The 19,460-nt window shown below is 22.2% G+C and overlaps 1 protein-coding gene across 3 annotated transcripts in view; it reads right to left on the bottom strand.

Moving 5' to 3' along the window:
- Positions 1–3,845: 3,845 nt before the first annotated feature.
- The window catches only part of LOC129619205 (RNA-binding protein 24-like), a 33,195-nt gene continuing 17,580 nt past the window's right edge, over positions 3,846–19,460 (bottom strand). For all 3 annotated transcript variants that reach the window (XM_055534343.1, XM_055534342.1, XM_055534341.1), the window contains exons 6-8: positions 5,504–5,645; positions 5,204–5,288; positions 3,846–5,073 (exon numbers count right to left, since the gene is read on the bottom strand). In XM_055534343.1, the coding sequence (XP_055390318.1) occupies positions 4,919–5,073; positions 5,204–5,288; positions 5,504–5,645 (382 nt within the window). In that variant the 3' untranslated portion in view covers positions 3,846–4,918. The remainder of the gene's footprint in view (positions 5,074–5,203; positions 5,289–5,503; positions 5,646–19,460) is intronic.

Raw genomic sequence — 19,460 nt, forward strand, 5'->3', positions numbered from 1 at the left:
TAGTAATTTTTTTGAAAACGAAAGCATTAATAGTAAATGAAATTATTTTTGAAAAGATTAATAATTAATTTTCAATCTTTTAAAGTCTTTGTTCTTCAATGTGGGGTCAACTGTTATGTGATTTTTTTTGCTAATTATTTTACTTTTTTTTTTTTTTGCAATTAAAAGACGAGAAAATTATTATTTTTATTTCTTTGTTTATAGCTTCTCATAATTTATAAATTTACTTTTATTGTATATAATTGATAAATTGTTAACTATAAGTTCATTTTTTTTTTGTTTTATATGAAATTTTTATTTAAATTTTTTAATAAATAGTTTTTTTTGTTTATTTTAACAATATTATTATTTTTTGTTTTTTTTTTTTCTATCTATTTTTTTAAATTTTTTCATTTTATTTCTTAACCTTAAATTATAATGTATTTTATTTTTTGTTTTATTTATTTTTAAATAATTGATTATTAAGTAATAAAAATAAAAGTGTCTTATAGTTGACTAGAAATTTAAAATATTTTTTTTATATATTATATTTTTTTTTTTTTTTGTTAAAATTGTTGCAGTATAATCTTATAGAAATATATATATTTTTTAATATATTAAAAGTATTAAATGAATTTTACATATATTTTTTAAAATCACTTTTATCTACATATATATGTATGTATATTGTATTGTTTAAATATATGTATATAAATAGTTAAATAAATTGTTTAAACATTTTTGAATATTTATTTTGTAAGCTTGGATACTGGTGTTTTCTACTTTATGATTGTAAATATAGTACGTTCTCCCTTATATATATGCATATAATTTTAAAAATATATATTTATATATTAAATATTTATATGTATATTCAAAAATATACTACAATTACTAGAAAATTAATAAAGAATTTTAGAACTTATTATTTTAAAGAAAGTAAAGAACCTTTTAATGAAATAATATTTTTAACATAACAAAGTAATTCACTTCTTTTGTACTCCGCTTTTGATATACACTAAACAGAGGTTCTTTGGCTTTGATTACAAAAATATAAAAAACCGTGGTTTTCCTAAAATTTGTGCAATGTAAAATTTTAAGATAATTATCGAAAAGAAAGAAAATATTTGTGATTAATTAAAAAAGACCTTATCATAATACAGGCAAAGCGAATGACATTTTTGGTTAATAAAAATTTTTGTTACTATACAGTTTTCAATACTATCAAACAAATTCTGCTTAGTGATTATCAAATGAAAATTTTTATTCGACAAATGAAAGCAAAATATGTATGTATTTTGATGTAGCTATATTTTGGATCTGATGAATGAAATTCATTCACTGATTATGATTTGTAATATTGCTGAGTTCACGATTCAAGTTCATTTGACTTGCAAAGGTATTCTCCCTCGTCAATTACGATAAAGTCATAAATTAAATTCGATTTTGAAGTTATTTATTTTATGTATTAAATTGAAATATAAAATTAATTTTTTGTTCCAGAAAATCTAGAGAATTGCTCTAATCTAATTTCCATAAAAAAAAAAAAACAAATTCAAAAAAAATTATACGTTTTAAATCGAATTTAATATTACTTTTTGACAATGATAATTAAATATTACAATTTAATCAAATTCGAAATGTCAATTTAATTCAATAAAATCGAATTATAATGAAAACAAACAAATAAAAAACAAAGGTGCTGTTAAAAAACTGTTAAAAATAGTTTACGTACATAAAATAATTTTTTTAAATATAAAATATTTTTACGTTATTATTTTTGAAACAAAAAAAAAAAAATAAAGCATAAGCCTTGACATGAAAATAGATTTGGCGAAAACAGCAAAAACATAAAATCAACAAAGTAGGTTTGATGCCAAAAAATTTTTATTTTTTAAAATTAGTACAAATTTTTTAATAAATATTTCTTTGTTTCGTTGAATAAAATTATTGTAAAGAAATAACAAAAATAAAAAAAAAAATATATGAAAAGAATTTGAGAACAAAAAGTTGTATGCACTTTTTGCACTTTTTTTATCTGCAAAAAATTGTGCACCATTGAAAACCATAATGGTTATCACATGTTTAAATAGTCTAAGAGACTCTTCTAATCTCATCTAATTAATTATATTGTAAAGTTTTTAATTCAAAAATTTAATAAAATTATTAATGAAGTTGACAATATTCAAGAATTTTTGGTTCTTTTGTTTTTAAATTTCTAAGTAATAAAAACTGATAATATAAAATTAAAATATTATATTTTGTAAATAAACAAAACAATATTGAAAATATACGTATGTATGTATGTATGTATATAAAACAACAAAAATGTTAAAATTGTATAAAATATTGAAATAAATACATACATATTTTATTTTTTAATTGGAAATATTTGTTTTTAGCAATTTGTTTTCAATATTAAATATTGTTTAAAATATTATTGTATTCAATTAAAGTGTAATCGATAATGTCAAATGTTGGTCGATAACAAGATTGTATCTGACGGTCACGAACCGGCAATTAAGAATTTATGCTAAAACAACTGGTTATATTAATGCAATCGGTTGATAACTGCTCTAGTAATTTATTTATCATTTGAATATTTCCTAGCGCTCAATTTCATTAAATAAAAATTACTCTTATCCTCTTCAAAATTTTTCATTTTGCATAAAAAACAAAATCAGCAATTGAAATTTTGTTTTATTACAAAACTGCCAAAAAAAAAATTTTTAATAATATGACACGTAATCAGCACTATTAATTACTTGTCATTTTGTTTTTAGCATTATCGATTATATTTTAGCATTATCGATAGACTCAATTTTACATTATCGATTACATCTTAAAAATTAATAGTGTAGAACAGAAAAAAAAAATTATTTGTAATTCCAGTTTATTTATAAATATACATATAAATAATTTATAAATATAAACTATAATACAGTTTTTACTTACATATTATTATTATTATTTTTTTTTTTAAATTAGGTTTGAAATTGCTTTACCCATTGTTGTTATTATTATTTAAATCTATTTAAAAATTCAAAGTATGTATTTTAATAATTATTTAAGTTATGATTGTGCAAATAAATATAAATTTTTTATTTTCTTAATTAAGTGTAAATGGTCAATTTTTTAACCATATTTTAATTTTAAAATAATAAGTAAAAAATAATGATTTTTATAAAAAAAAAAAACAATATAGCTACTCGCAATTGCAAAAAAAAAACTTTTAATGCAATGCAACAATAGGAATATTGAATATTGTTTATAAAAATCTCTATTTTAAATAACCATTATTTATTTTTAGTTTTATATGAACTTATTAAATAAACTAAACGAAAAAAAAAAAATTGTGAATTTTTTTAACAATTAAGTAATTTTCCTAATTTCTTTTTTGTTTAAATAAGTAATTATTAAATTAATTGATTTTTTCCATATTAAAATCATAATTCATTTAAATCCTAACTAATTAGAAAATTATTTGTTTTTTTTTAAATGTTTGTTTTTTTTAATATTCAATTAAAAATAAATAGTTTACTTAAGTTTTTTATTATAAATATTTGCAAATTATAATGTTATACATATATATATGTATATCTAAATTAATATGATAAATTTTCATTTTTCTTTTACGCTGTAATTTGTGAAATTTTTGAATAAATTATAATTTAAACAAATATACATATAAATATATAATAAATATACATTAAAGTATTAGGTTTAAATTAATTTAAAAAACTCAAAAAAATAAGAGAGCAGTTTGATAATTTTGTACTTCAAAAAAATAACATTCGTAGCATTAAAATCACCTTATATTCAGCTACTGTTGGAAAAGTTAAAAGAATTTGTTTACTGATTTTAATCAATTTGCTGATTTAAATTTAAAAGTGATTAAAATTTACAAAAGAGTGTGCTCAATTTAATTTTAATTATAGTCAAATTTGAGTAGATAAAGAAAAAATTCTTAAAAAAATTTTAAATTTGTTAAAAATGAATGTTAAATTTTATTTTTATTAAAATTAAATAGTTTGACAAATTAACAGCGCACCGATAGTGTATTTAAAATATTAATTTGAAAATTTATTCAGTTTTTAACTCAAAAAAATTTTTTTTTTTTGTGATTGAGCCATTTATATTTATTTTTTCTTTTATCAAAAATATATATTTAATTTTTATTATTAAATTTTTTATAATATTAAATAAAATATAGGTTTATATAATAATGAAGTTTACATTGATTTAAAATATAATTCATTTTACATTTTTGTATTAATTTCTTAATAATTTATATTCATTTTTTCGGAGACATAATAGCTATCGCCGAATTAAAGATATTGTGCCAATACAAAATTATTTTTATTATAAATTGTTTTAATGATTGCAAGTACAAAGTTTATACAGCTTATTTGCTTCATGACAAAATGAATTATTAAAATAAATTATTTCAATTGAAAATTATAAAATATTAAAAAAAAAAAAAAACAATATTTTCTGTTTGGACACGTTGGAGTTTAACCAAAGAAAACTTATTTTTTGTATAACATAATATCTGTAATATAAAAATATATGTATATATATATAACATCTTTGGTACATCAATATATCAGTTCTTGACTATTGAGTTCTAAAAAAAAAACTATTAAGATTTTTTTTTTATTACAAGATATTAATTTTGTTTTTGGTTTTAAAATAAAATTATTTAAAAGAGTAGAATTTACATAAGTACTAATAAAATAATATTGTGATAATGTACTTATGTATATATGTATGTATAATGTGCATATTTAAACTATATAACTAAACTTCATTTTGTTTTTTAATTAAAATTATGTAATATTATAATAATAATGTATGTATATTGTTGATATTTAAAATATATATGTATATAAATAAACTATTTTAAATAATAAAAATAATTTAATTTGGTCTCATGATATTATTGCAGTCTGGCCTCTTGTAAGGATGCATTCGCAGCAGCTTGTTGGTAGAGATTGAGGGCTGCTGCACCAGGAAATGCTCCCGCTGCAACTGCAGCGGAATTTTGTGGTAGAGCATAGGCGTATGGTGTTATATAACCAGGATTTGCAGCAGCTAAAAAACAAATAAAATATTATTATGTTATAACAAAAAATTTTTGATTAAAATATAAAATATTTGGTCTGTTTTCAAAATAAAATTATTATAATATAATTTTATATTAGTATAATAATAGAGAAATTACCAGCTGTAGCACCAGCATAAGGATATGCTTCAAAGCCCGCATATTGTCCTGGATATGGTGCAGCGGCAGCAGCAGCTACAGCATTCTATAAAATATAAATAATTTTCAAGATTTAAATAAATTTTTTAAAACAATATTAAATTCTTTAACCCGAAAAATTATAGTTTATATATAAGACAAAATCAAATTTTCTTCGGATACTGATTTATTTGCAGATTTTGTCGTATTTATTAAAATTGTCTTACGTTTACCAAACCCAAATTATGTATTCAAAATTTCTTTAAAATAATATTAACTTACTTGATATTCATAAAATTGATTTAATTGACTTGCTGCTTGTATCGGGACTAAACCGGCAGTTGGATTAGCGGCAGCAGCAGCCGCAGCTGTAGCTGTAGTAGCTGCTAAATATGGTGAACCATACACGTAAGATGGTGGCACACTGGATCAGTTGAAAACAGTTGAGAAAGGAAAAATAAAAATGAGATAAAAAAAAAGAGTTATTGATAAAAATTTGTTCATACTTAAATAAAAAACAACACAAAAAAAATTGAAAAAAAAATGAAATCTATAAAAAAAAATGAACACTTGAAAACCACTATGCAAGAAAAAAACTTGGTAAGAAACTCTCATTTTGTCTAGTTTTTTAGTGTTAAAAGAAAACGAAACTCTCAGCAATAAAAAACGTCAAACTCTGCAAATTTTTTTATCTGATTCTTTTTTTTTTTTAAATATGTATTTTAATTAATTAATTTCTTTTTGATTTTTGATAAAACTTGAAATAAGAATTGAAAATTTATAAATTTTTAAAGACAAACAAAAAAAAAAAGAAAAAATAATAAGTAAATGAAAACCAAACTAAAACAAATTTCTCGTTTTTGATTGTGAACGAATTTTTTTTTATTCATTTACAAATTTCCCGCCAAAAATTTTTTTATTTAAATTTTTTTTAAAATCCTAAAAAGTATTTTACTTAAATCATTATAAAAATCTGGATTATATCTAATATTGCAGAAAAAAAAACTAGCACAATATTGCTCCAAAAAAAAAAATAAAAATACAAAGGGCCCTTTCATCATCAGTAAAATTAAGTAAAAGAAAATATTGTAAAAATTATTAATAGTTCATAATAAAAACAACTGCCGTTCAATAAAACAAACGCAGAATAATTCACAAAAAAAACAAATCAATTACATTTATAATACCGTCATAATGACAACGAAAAAATTCAATACAGTAATGACAACCCTGTGCAATAAATTGGAGATAATGATTTTAGCGAAGTCTTGTGCTCACATTTTCTTGCTTGTTCTTTTGTATTAACAAAATAATGTATTGAATATGTTGTATGCAACAGGATAATACAACCGGTATGATATAAAATAATCATAAAATTTTTTAATCATCTGTTGCTAGCCAATATAATATGTACTTTACAAACCATTTGGTTTTAAAATAGCTTTTAAAATTCAATTTGGAGTGACAGTGTTTTACATAAACTCTGATGACTTCAAACTTGTTCTTGAAGTTGCTATTTTGCTTAAATCTTTAAAATAATGTATATATATATTTCATTTTATCTGATATTTCAGAAAATCTAGTAAACTGGTAACAACTTGTGAAATGTATCAGATATTCTTTAGTAAAATTGAAGCTTTTATATTATTGCATTCACATTATTGAGTTTTTCGAAATTTCACATTATAACGGTATTACACTGGACTATGGTCATGAGTTTTATATACTAACTACCTTTGTCTTATTGAACGCAGTGTACATTCATTTTCCAAATAGAGAAATTTAGTAGAGGTGCGACAAAGAATTTTAACAAAATATACTAATTTTTCAAATACAATGACAGGATTTTTGAAATTAAAATGAAAATCAGAGTACTCTCATTATTTCAAAATTGGTTGAATCCCGATTGCTTTAAATTGTTTGGAATTTGATCTCCGAATTCAAATTTGGATAGATAAAGGCTTCAAAAATATTTCATAAATCTTGAACATTTAAAAATTTATAGTGCTCACCTATAACGATTAGATATAATCGATGCACTAATAGTTGGAAATAATAATTTTCAGTGACTAATAAATAAAGCGGCTTTGATTACAGTAGAGTCATTGTATTTGGTATGTAACATACATATGATAATTTTGAAAAATTTCTCTAAATGAAAATAATCGTAAACACCACTCTTATATAAGTAATATGAAGTTTTCTATTTAAATTAACGGTGATGAGCTTATTTTTTTGATTTAAATTACAAAAGTAAAAAAAAAATAATATATAAAACCATTTGCTAAACAAATTCAATAACAATTGCACAATTAATTTAAAAAAAAATTGCTTATTATTTGACACAGTATATAAATATAGTGTAGTACATAGTGGTAAACTCTCAGACATTATACACATTATTTTGAGGAAGTTTACACAAAGAACTTTATGTAATAAATCTGATAGTTTTGTAATTTTATAGAACATATGAGATATTGGCCAAAAATGACAATTTCCGTTTTTGACAAGTGGACTTAAAGAGCTTTGTATGAGAGTTTATTACTATTTACTACGTGTACTGTGATATATGTAAGTACTAATAATATTATGATACTTGCACCGGAACAACATAAAAATTTACCATCATTAGAGGGAAATAATAAACAAATCATTTATTACTGTCGCCGATTTTTTTTGTGATATTTATTTTGAGAATTATCATAGTTTACAAACGTCTCTAAAGCAATAAAAACTGCAACATATTAAAAAAATAAACGAGAAAAAAAAACAAAAGGAAAAGAAAAGACATGAGAAATTTAATAAAATTGATTAAAACTTGATTTTAATAAAATATTTTTTATTAAATCAAAATCACTGCAATTTAATTGTATAAATTATCTATTAATTTAAATATTTTACAGTTCTAATTTTTAATAGACAATTTGGTATTATGTTTCGTGAATTCAATTAAAAATCTGACAAATGAAAAAATTATATGACAAGTATACGCGAATTTGTCAAAAGAATAAAGAAATTTATGCGATAGTTTACTTTAAAATATTGTCAATACCATGCAATGCTGCCATTATGTTTGAAAAAAATTGACAAATAAATCAATTCGCCATAGATATATAATAACTAATAAAAATTGCTGGCGAGTTTGGCAGCTTACGAGAATGTCTGTGACGTTGATGAATTTGCCATTTATTTCGTTCTATATTTTCAGGAACTGAATTAAGTTTCTATTAATCACATTTGTCTAATAAAATATTATACAATCAGAATGAATAGAAATATTTAATAAATTATTAATAATTTTCTTAAAAATATGTATGTTTCATAATAAATGTGGCTACACATATTTATTCTGGCAATTGAATGTGTGTTAACTTTGTGCCTATTTTTATTATGTAAATACTTAATCGTGTTTGTCAAACTGTTGAATTACGTACCAGTTATTAGATTATATTCATATAAAAAAATTAGTCGTCGGTATTAGTAAAAAAAATATAGTTGGAATACAAAATTTTATTGAAAATTACAAGACAATTAAAAGTTCTTAATTAGTTTAAGTTACATAATATATATATAGGATTTAACATGCTCTACAGCAACAGCGGTTACATCAACAACATTATTAACGCAGTAACAAAATTAGTTCAAGGAAAATAAAATATTGAAATAAATTTATTATTAAAATAAATATATGTATGTATGTATGTACGTAGATAAAAACAAAAAAATTTTAACAATATATAGTTGATGGGAGTTCTTAAAATATACATAACATAAATAATATTGAAAAATGTTAAAAAAAATATAAAAAAAATAAATGTTTGAGGCTAAGTTTCTTTTATCTCTATGACACGTGTGAAGTTATACACCTTTATTAAAAATACATATTTAACAATTTATTTAAAACAATTAACATCAAATTCTGTTTTAAAATAACATTCATGCAATATTGCACCCGTTATATTTAATTGTTATTCACAAATTCAAATGTTATACACACAATTCCACGGTTCACTTCTCAAATAAGTAATTCACGCATACTGCTTTAGCTGTGGTGATAGATTTGCCAAATAAACGTAAAAAGATTCACAAGCATCATCTGCTGTCAAAATTTCATAGTTCATTGATGCTTTCAATAGAAGAATTAAGTAAGATATTGATAATTGAGAGAGATGATAATACAAAAGATTGAAAAGAACATTTTCTTAAAATTTCAAAATCTTCATTCATTATAAAATTGGCAAATTTTTGAAAAATTCTAGTTAATTCAAAAACTTTTAAAATTTCTTTCATGTTAGCGGACAACAAATTAAAATTATACATATAACAAATAAAAAATTCTTTTATCCCATATTTATTATTTTCTAAGATAAAACTTCATACTATTATTGTTTTTTCATTTTATTGATATGAAGATTTACATGTTTTTAGGATTCAATATTGTTTTACAGAAATGAAAACCATAAATGTCAAAAAAGCAAAAGACGATTTCAAATTATTTTCACTCTAGATTTTCTCTCAATATCTTAGAGGAATGGAACTTAGATTTTCTCTTAGTTCTTGACATAAAACATTTTTTAATTTGACTTAAATCTGTCAGCTCAGTATTGAACTTTCAAAAAATTAAAGTTCTAACTAGAAACGTATGACGCATGGGTACACATACATGTATGTAAACATATAAAGTAATTTATAAGTTATATATGCATTAAGTATAAAGGTGCCTCTTAAAATGTAATCAAAATCAATTAATTAATTTGATTCTAACTAGTAAAATTTGATTTATTCTGCAGTTAAAACTGTATTGCTGAACAAGTCAAGTTGACGTTACAGATGTGCAGCATTTTGGTAGAGGCCCTATTTATCTAAATTTTTCATTTTCTCTACCATTCGTATTGTATAACAAAAGAGTTTTGAAATATATTTGAAAATTTTATAATTAAGTTAAATTTATATTCACATACAAAAGAAAAATTATTGTTGAAAATTTAAAGAATTATATCGCAGTTTCAACATCTAAAAATATTTTCTTTTTTTTTTAAATGATTTTCACTATATAAAAATAAAAACTATTTTTTTTTTTTTGTCTTGGACTCTGAATATAAAATTTTCTCGCATTTTTGTTTTTTATTTATTTCACGTTTATTTTTGTGTCACTTAATAAGATTCTGTGATATATGTACATTCTTACATATGCATGTTTGTATATTATAAAAATTTTGTAGCAATTTTGTTTCGGGCAACCCTTATATTTTGTATATTGAAGGAGGAGGTGTCATGAAATATTTTTGAATTTTTATTAAAATGAATAAAACCAAAAAAAAAAACCTAAATTTTTGATTTTTTTAGAATACCCGACTTCAAAATTGCAGTAATATGGTATGTCAAACGATATTAATAAAACACCGTCTTTGTTATCAATCAATAATAATACCTTTGGTCTGTCATACAACAGTTACAAGTTTTATATTTGTGTTGCAAGTTTTATTTTTTAATTATGCAATTATCCGTAAAAAAAAATTTAATAAATTTTTTTTAAATGAATTCAAATTTAATTTAGTTATTGTAATACACACATTATAAATAAGTTTTAATACAACATTAAAATTATAAGAGAAAAGAGAATAAATGCCTTATTTCTTCTTTATTAATGCATTATTTGTGACGTTTATGGTCATCATGTTTCTATAAATAGAATTTGAAAACTCATTTGATCATCATACAAAGAGAGTGAGGTGTTTTTAGCAAGAATATTTTAGACAAATCAAAAAAATTAAATTTTTCGGCAGGCATATTTGAAATTAAGAATCATTCTTTCTAATCTAAATAAGAATTGTCCCTTTTAAGGTGATTTATGGCAATAAGATTAAACTGAATTAACCAGAACATGTGTACATACTATGTATACAAACATATACATATAAGGTAAAATACATATTAAATGTACATTATAGTTGATGTATTTTTATATGTATTAAGTATTTTTCCTGCATTTTCCCTAAAATAAAATCAGAATTTTCATTTATTTTTATTTTTTTTTAATTTAAAAGAAAATTATAAAAAAAAATGTCGCCATTTTCCGTAAATTGTCATTATTGTTTTTTTTTAATTTTTTTTTCAGATCTTTTTTCGTCGTTCTTTTTTTTTTGTAATATTTTTAATATTTTTTTTTTGTTCTTTATCTTGAAAGTATAGTTGAGCCTCAAATCTAAAAATATCGTTGGCATATGTGAACAACAAGCAATTAAATACATCAAAAAAGAAAAATAAGAAAAACGGATCATTCTCGAGGGAAAATATCAGAAAACAAAAACAAAATCAGTAAATTAGTATGTTTGTAAGTAGGTACACACATATTTTCTAAAAATTGCTTCGCTTTTCATATTATACAGGGCTTGTATATTATATTGTAGCTCTTATAATTTTTGTTTTCTAAAAAAAAAAGTTGGCATACACAAGAAATAGTTTTGAAATATTTGTTCTTTTTTTTTTTTAAATTTTGATCGTGCTTTATTTGTGTTTTTTTTTTACCTCACGTTTAAACCGGCTATTTATGAGTATACCGAAGTTTTCATTATTATTAATGTATTAAATGCAGGGGAAAAATAATTCTCTTAACAAAAAGGGGCAAGCAAAACATCAGCGCCGCTCCTTTGTTATACATATACAACACATATTAAAATTTTAATTACAATAATGAGCAATCAATATGTTTTTGAATTGTAGCTAAAGATACAAGATATACCATTAGTATTTTATAGTTTGTAAGTTGTAAATGAAAAAAGCTTGTAAAAGTTTAAAACAATCGAAAGATGAGAAAGATCGACAATTTTTTGTTCCAGTTCTAACAACATACTGAACGTTACACACTTTTTGTTTGATCCTAAGAATTAATAGTAACACAGTCATTAAATTTTTAAAGGTTTAAAATTTAATATAAATTAATGCAATTAATAAATGCGATCCATCAGAAACGGGGCAACAATCAAGTTGGCCAGAATGGAATTTCGTTGAAGAAAGATTTTGAAAATATTAGACTTTTCAAGGAACATGAAACTTAATTAACTCATGCGTCAAATTATTTTTTCTGTAAATACGTAGTTCAATAGTGTGACTGTCCAATACATAAACACAATATGATAAAAGTGAAAAAAGTCAAAGGAATACAACTAAAATGATAAATAATCAATGAACAAAATAAAGAATCCAGTTCATTAATCATGAACAAATATAAAAATACTATAACTCCAGCAGTCTATTACATTTACTGTTATACTAAGATATAATCGAAAGTTTGTTGCTGAAAGTTTAAAAACATCTAACAATTATGTAGCAATAAATGTAGCAACCTAACATTACCATACGTTTGTCCATATACTGTTACTTATCAATTTTGTGTGCGTTGTTCCATATTGCAATTAAAATTTAAATGATTTTCAAATTTTTTGCAATGCGAATTTAAAATAAATGCGTTTCTCTGCAAAGATCTTCTAGAAAATTATACTCAGATGACAAAATGCAAAATTAGAATTGGATAGTAGAAACACCAATTTAAAAAATTATTTTTCAAATTTATTCATATGTATAAGCTATACAGCTAAGTATTGGGAGAGCATATAACACTTTATACATAAATACATATTAATTTTGTACGATTAATTATACAAATCGCTTTTATATGTTTGTATGTATGTAAAAAGGTTTTTTTTTGATTGTCTAAAAGAAAATAAGAATTTTTTTTATTGTCTTATTTTTATTTAAGTAAAACACATTTTTCTTCTAGAGAGAAGCTAATTTTTGGCTGCCTCTTTCTATATAGAAAATCAAAAAATAATGTTTGTTTCACCACGTTGTTTTAAAAATAAGTACTATATATATAAAATATTTACGATATAACAGAAAATTAATATATAATAAATTATTTTTCACAATTGATAAATAAAAATGACAAAAAATTTTTTTTTTAGGTTTTATAGAATTTCATAAAATTTTGTAAAAATTTAAGTATAACAATATATTAGGAATATTTAAGCTAAAACAAATTCTATTAAGAAAACTTATTTATTGTTATATAAGCAAATCGTTTGATTTAGTTTTTGACGTAAAGATAAGGAAATCTAAATTCAAGAAATCGAAATTTATAATTTATGTATGTAGGTGTTACCTTAATTATCTTGTTTTTAAATTTTATTTTAGGTGTTTTAATGCTGATGCAGTTCGAACTTGACGAATTTTTCCAAAAAGAACATTGGAAAAAAAGCTGACATTTGAAAATTAAAACTGGAAACTTGCGCTGCATTGTGTAATGATTTCATTTCGCAGTTACGTGAATTTCAAACAGACTTTGAACATTTCTACATATTATTCGACAATGGCAGTTGTTTCTGCTGCTTTTTTTGGGTTTTTAGTCAGCTTGTCGTGCTTAAAATTGTTATACACAAATCTTTAATGAAATTTTTTGTAGGAAACTTTTTCAGATTTTGGTTTTTAATTTTTTTTATTTAGATTTCCATATAAAACTGTCATACTTTTTTTAATCAATCAATAAAAAAAAATTTAATTGTTGTGAACAACAAAAAAGAAAACAAGGACAAACGCGAAAAACCATTAGAGGACTGGAATTGCCGCTGGTAGAATAGTAAAAGCAATGAATAATAAATACTAATTTAATTTTTACGTAATCAATTTAAGTGAAAAGGTGTTGAAGTTGTACGAGTACAGTAATGAAATGAAATTTGATAAGTAAAAATAAGAAACTATGTTTTCATGTTGTACTGAAATTTTAAACAATATTGATTTGGGATATTTATGCTCATTTAAAAGTTTTTGAGTTTTTACGTCAAATTCATCTTAATATTGAAAGTATGAAAACATGTTAAAAATTTTGAAATCCGAAAAAATTACAATCATTGATTATAAAATTACAATTATTATTGAATATATGGAATAGGCGATTCCAACACAGTATAACGCTACTGTCATAAGTTCAGAAATTGCTAGCCTAAATAATTGTCATTGTTTCAGTTGTTTCCATTCTTTTATATGTTATATTGGATTTAGTAAGTATAATTTTTAAATATGAGCACTTTAACTGCATATGAGTTTTACTTTACAAGTTAAAACGATTGACGTGATTGACTTGATCGCCAAATTCATAGCGTTTTTGGAATCGTCATATATTTTTTTTTATATTTTTGAATCTTTCATGTATTCATGTCGTCATCATGACGGAAGAGGTATTTTTTTTTATAATTCATTCTAAATTTTTAAAATTCGTCCTAAATATTCATATACTTTTTTACGTTTATTAATTATAAATTGAAGACAATATGTCTTAAATTTGTGACACACAGGATTTAACATATGGATCACATTTGATACTTTTCAAAAAAAAAAAAAATGTGCGCGTGATCCTTCAAATTATACTATAGTATATAATTTATTTGTCATACACAATTTTACTTTATTTCATTTCAACTTTATCAGATCTAGAATATATACATATATCAATTTATTCATAAAACTCAGTCAGATACATACATTGAACAAGTATCTATCAAGTATTAATATTCATTATAATACATATCGATATATTTTATAAAATATGTTTGGGCCACTATGTAAATATGTCAATAAAATTTCAAAAAATAAAAAAAAATTATTTAATGGTAAAAATACAAATATGTACAGTAAAAGTAATTTATTTCAAAAAATTCATTAATAATTAATAAGCTATAAAAACATGAGGAACTCTTTGTCATTCCGTAATATCGTACATGCATGTGCACATAAATTAGTTCGTACATCAGAAAAAAAAATAGTGTTTTCTGAAGGTCTGTCATATTTCTAAAAAAAATATTTTGAATGTAAAAAAAATAATAATAATATTAAAGTGACTATAAATAACGCTTTTTAGATTATTAGTTGCATTAAAAGTACAACCCGGCCAGTTCCCCTTTCCGCCTCCATCCCACCCACCCCTCCTACTCATTCAAACATAACCTAAGTACAAATATTATGTACATTTACTGTATTATTTTGTATTAAGGGTTAGTATTAAAGTATTTATACATATATATGTAGGTATAGACAACATAAAAAAAATACAATTCATTCAAACTCTATGGTCATTCGATTATATTTTTATTTTAATCATTATTTGTTATATTAGTATAACTACCAATTACGATAGTAAAAATAAATAAATAACATTAAAAAAAAAAATTACATTAATAATTTCACTCATTCGTATACAGTACGACATAAACAAAAAAAAAAAAAAGAAAAAAATCAAATTAAAAATTACTTTATAAGATTGAAAATGACATGATTACCCTTTTTTAATGTCAGTAAATTTGTGTTTATTTTTGATTTCACGTTATTCTAATGTATGTAAGTGATTGTCTATTGAGTATATGTATGTAAATTTAATATTTAAAAAAAATGTAGCCTTGAAATAAATAAATATAATTATTGTTGAACAGAATTTTATTTTATACAAATAAATTTTTATGAAAATTAAAATAAAATAATTGGCATATGTATGTGTTTTTAAAGTTGTTGAGTTGACACTGATTATAATAAATAATTTCAATTTTTCATTTAGGAAACTATTCCAACTAGGTTTTTGAATCGTATTAATACAGTATTATTGCAAAAAGTACTTTTGTAAAGTCAAGGATATTTTTCCAAATATCAAATTGTCACTTTGAAAGTTCTTTCTTCCCTAACTTTAATATGAGAGAATATTGAAATATTATATTGCGCGAGTCATTTAGTTGACAAGGATAGGTTGTAGCGCAATATATACCGGAGGATTAAAGCCAACTCAAGATGATTGTGCGTTATCTAAGATAACTTTCTGCCCGATATATCCCTGCTTATATAAAACAAAATGGATCTAAACCAGAAAAGATCGATAAAATTTTATATATATGCTCCTTTGGAAATTGATAAAAAAAAACAACAACAAAAGCCCCGAATAACAATTATGCTGGAATTATTGCTAAAGAATCCGACTCATTCGTGAACAAATGCAATAAATGTATTATACCTATATTATTATAAATTTATTTAATCATAAATTTGTTTAGTATATAAATATAAAATATAATCACGCATGTATTTTTCTAAATTCTGGTTCATCTCCTAAATAGAGAATAAAAAGAAATATTACATATTATACAAAATTAAAGTCAAAAACAAGACTTAGGAACAACTGTCCAATATAATATAAACCTTTCGTAAAATATAACAGAATATTAATAAATTCAAACAGTTTTACAATACCAGGAATTTTACAATAACAGAAACATTAAGTACACAATCTTTTCGTTTCGGTATAAGATTGCCAATAATTTACAAGTATTATTTTATATTCTTGATTTTTTTTCAACGACACTTAACAAAATTATGTAAAGTTCTTCGAAATCGCCTCATTTTAAATTCTATTTATGTAAAATCTCATTATTCTTTATTATAAAAATTCTTGTATACTATATGGTCTATCTTTATACTATATACAATTTATTTATAATATAAGAAGAAAACAAAAATTAATTTTAGAAATTTTAAGAAATTTTAACATTTTTGTTTTTAATTTTTATGTGTTTGCTAATTTATTTAGGCGTTAAAAAGTTTCAAAAATGTAATGATGCGCTCAAAATTTAAAAATAATCTTAAAATTTATTTAATTATAATATATTTAATTATAAAAGGGGAAAACAAATATCCAAAATATTTTTTATAGTGGTAGGTAGGTTAGGCTAATATTTTAGGTCGGCATTTTGTATTTAATTATAAAATTAAGAGAAAGTATATTGTATTCGCTAATTTCTTCGAAGCTGTAATGTAATTCAAAAAGAATGTCAGTGAAGTTAAAAATGTAACGATAACCTTCTTTCTCTTAAAAGGTAAACAATAGAAGACTTATTCAACAGTCTAATTCCACGCTTATGTCAATACAATTAACTTTAAAACTTCTTTCATTTTACTGCAGAATTTGATTCTGATGTATTTTCAATTGTAGCTTTTTCATATAACAAAAAATTATAGGAGGGCCCCTTTTTAATTTCATAAATTTCGAAAAATATTACTCTTTTTATATTTTCTAAAAAAAAACTACCAATAGATTATTATTTTACAACGCTTTGGGAAAAAAAAACAACAACAATCACATTTTTTTCTACAAATCCGAAAAAAATTGACAAAACAAAAATAAACAATTTTTGCATACATATACATACATTTGTAGCTAGTTGATATTTTAGCTAAATATTATAATATGTAATATTTTAACAAAATTCTTGGAAACTTGTCTATTGTTGACAAATATCCGAAAATTTTTTTTATTTACATTAAAACTGCACTTTTTTTGACAAAATATCTAAGAATTATACATAATGCAACTTCAACTTTCAAACATTTCATTGTAATTCCGTCAAAACAAAGAGGGATAGAGCAAAAATATGTGTGTATGTATGTATGTACGTTCTCAAATTTAAACATTCGGCTTTATTTTACGTTTTATAATTGGACACTAAGAAATAAAAAGGAGAAAGTACAATAACGGCCCGGTCACAAATATTGTTTTCATCGTTCAGATTTTTCTGAACCTAACGTTAATTTTTGATCATCATTAAAAACTAATCGATATCAAAAATTGTTGCCATCTTGCAATTTTAATTGGAAAAAATTTCGGTGTCGTTACTTAAAAAAAAATTAATGATACAGCACTATTTAGATACTCATTTTTATTTTGTTGAGAGAAAAAATTTTGCTTTGGTGAAAGAAAAAAGAAGTTTATTGGTCTCTTTCACTAATTTTTCCTATTATTCACTTCTTTGTGACAATGATGACACGAGCCTAAAAAATGCTTCGAAATGTCAAAACAATATTACTCAAATACATACATAAATACACGTTTCCTTCACTATAGCAAAAAAAAAACTGAAAACCTACACATATCACTAATTGCAAAATGATTATAATAATAAATTTTCTTTTCTGAATATGTAGCTATATTAATATAATATTAATAAGTGAGATTTTATTCACTCTGAAAAGTGAGAGAAATTTGCGATCAACATACATATAAATAAAAATATTATTAAAATATTATAAAATTTTTTTTTGTGTGATTGAAACAACAAAATTCTTTTGTATTATAAGTGGTGCGTTTTTTGTTAATATACACATACAATTTTTGTATACATTTTTAGTAATAAAATTTATATTATTATTGAGTTACATACATATATTATGTGTATATATATATATTGTAATAATAATAATTTCAAAAATAAAAAAAGAAATTTTTAATATAAATCACAAAAAAAAAAAATATATAATCAAGGCTATTAATAGCATTTAAATTTATAATTTAAAAAAAAAAATAAATAATAAAAACAATAAAAAACAATTAAAAAATATCATATTTTGTTTCAAACAATTTACATATAAGTAATATAAATTAAATAACATCAAAAAAAAAAAAATACAATTTCTTAAGGAGTAAACTAAGAGCGTCTACCAAAACGCAAATCTGACGTCAATTTGACTTATTCGCAGCAATTACAATTGGATTGATGAATTAATCAAATCAACGTTAGATCTGCATTTTGGTAGATGTCCTATTATAAATGTAAATAGAATAATAAGAAAAAAAAATATATGAAAATAGCAAAAAATGAAAAAAAAACTTTTTCACTAAGAATATTCATTATTCGTTGAGAAAAATCTTTTATACATTTATAATAATTTCATTATGATTCCTTAACGTATTTTGAATATCCTTAATCGATAAATATATGATTATAATAAAAAAAAGACAGAAAGAGAAAACAAGAAAAGAAACAAAAAATGAAATTGCATGGAAATTTACTTTTTTTTATAGCTTAGAAGAATGTTTTTTTTTTTCATTGTAAATCACATTATGTAACAACGAGTACAATATAACGAAAGTGTTTCATGTTTTGTTGTTTCTGTATTCCTATATTATATATACGAGGCTTATATATGTCAATATAACAATTATTATCCTTTAAATTTTCAATAATTTCAATCATTCTTAATAATTGTTAAAGTTTAACGTTTTTTTGTTTTTAGTTATATAATTACAAACTTCAAATATGACATTTTGCTTTTTCAAGTTTTTGATTTTTTTCCCTTGGATTTCAAATGATCATTTTCTTTTTTTTTTTGTGTAATTTATTTCAAATAAATTCATAGATAACGTAGGTAT

Source organism: Condylostylus longicornis, unplaced genomic scaffold (genome assembly GCF_029603195.1).
Source record: "Condylostylus longicornis isolate FDR11 unplaced genomic scaffold, ASM2960319v2 ptg000011l, whole genome shotgun sequence".
NCBI lineage: Eukaryota > Metazoa > Arthropoda > Insecta > Diptera > Dolichopodidae > Condylostylus > Condylostylus longicornis.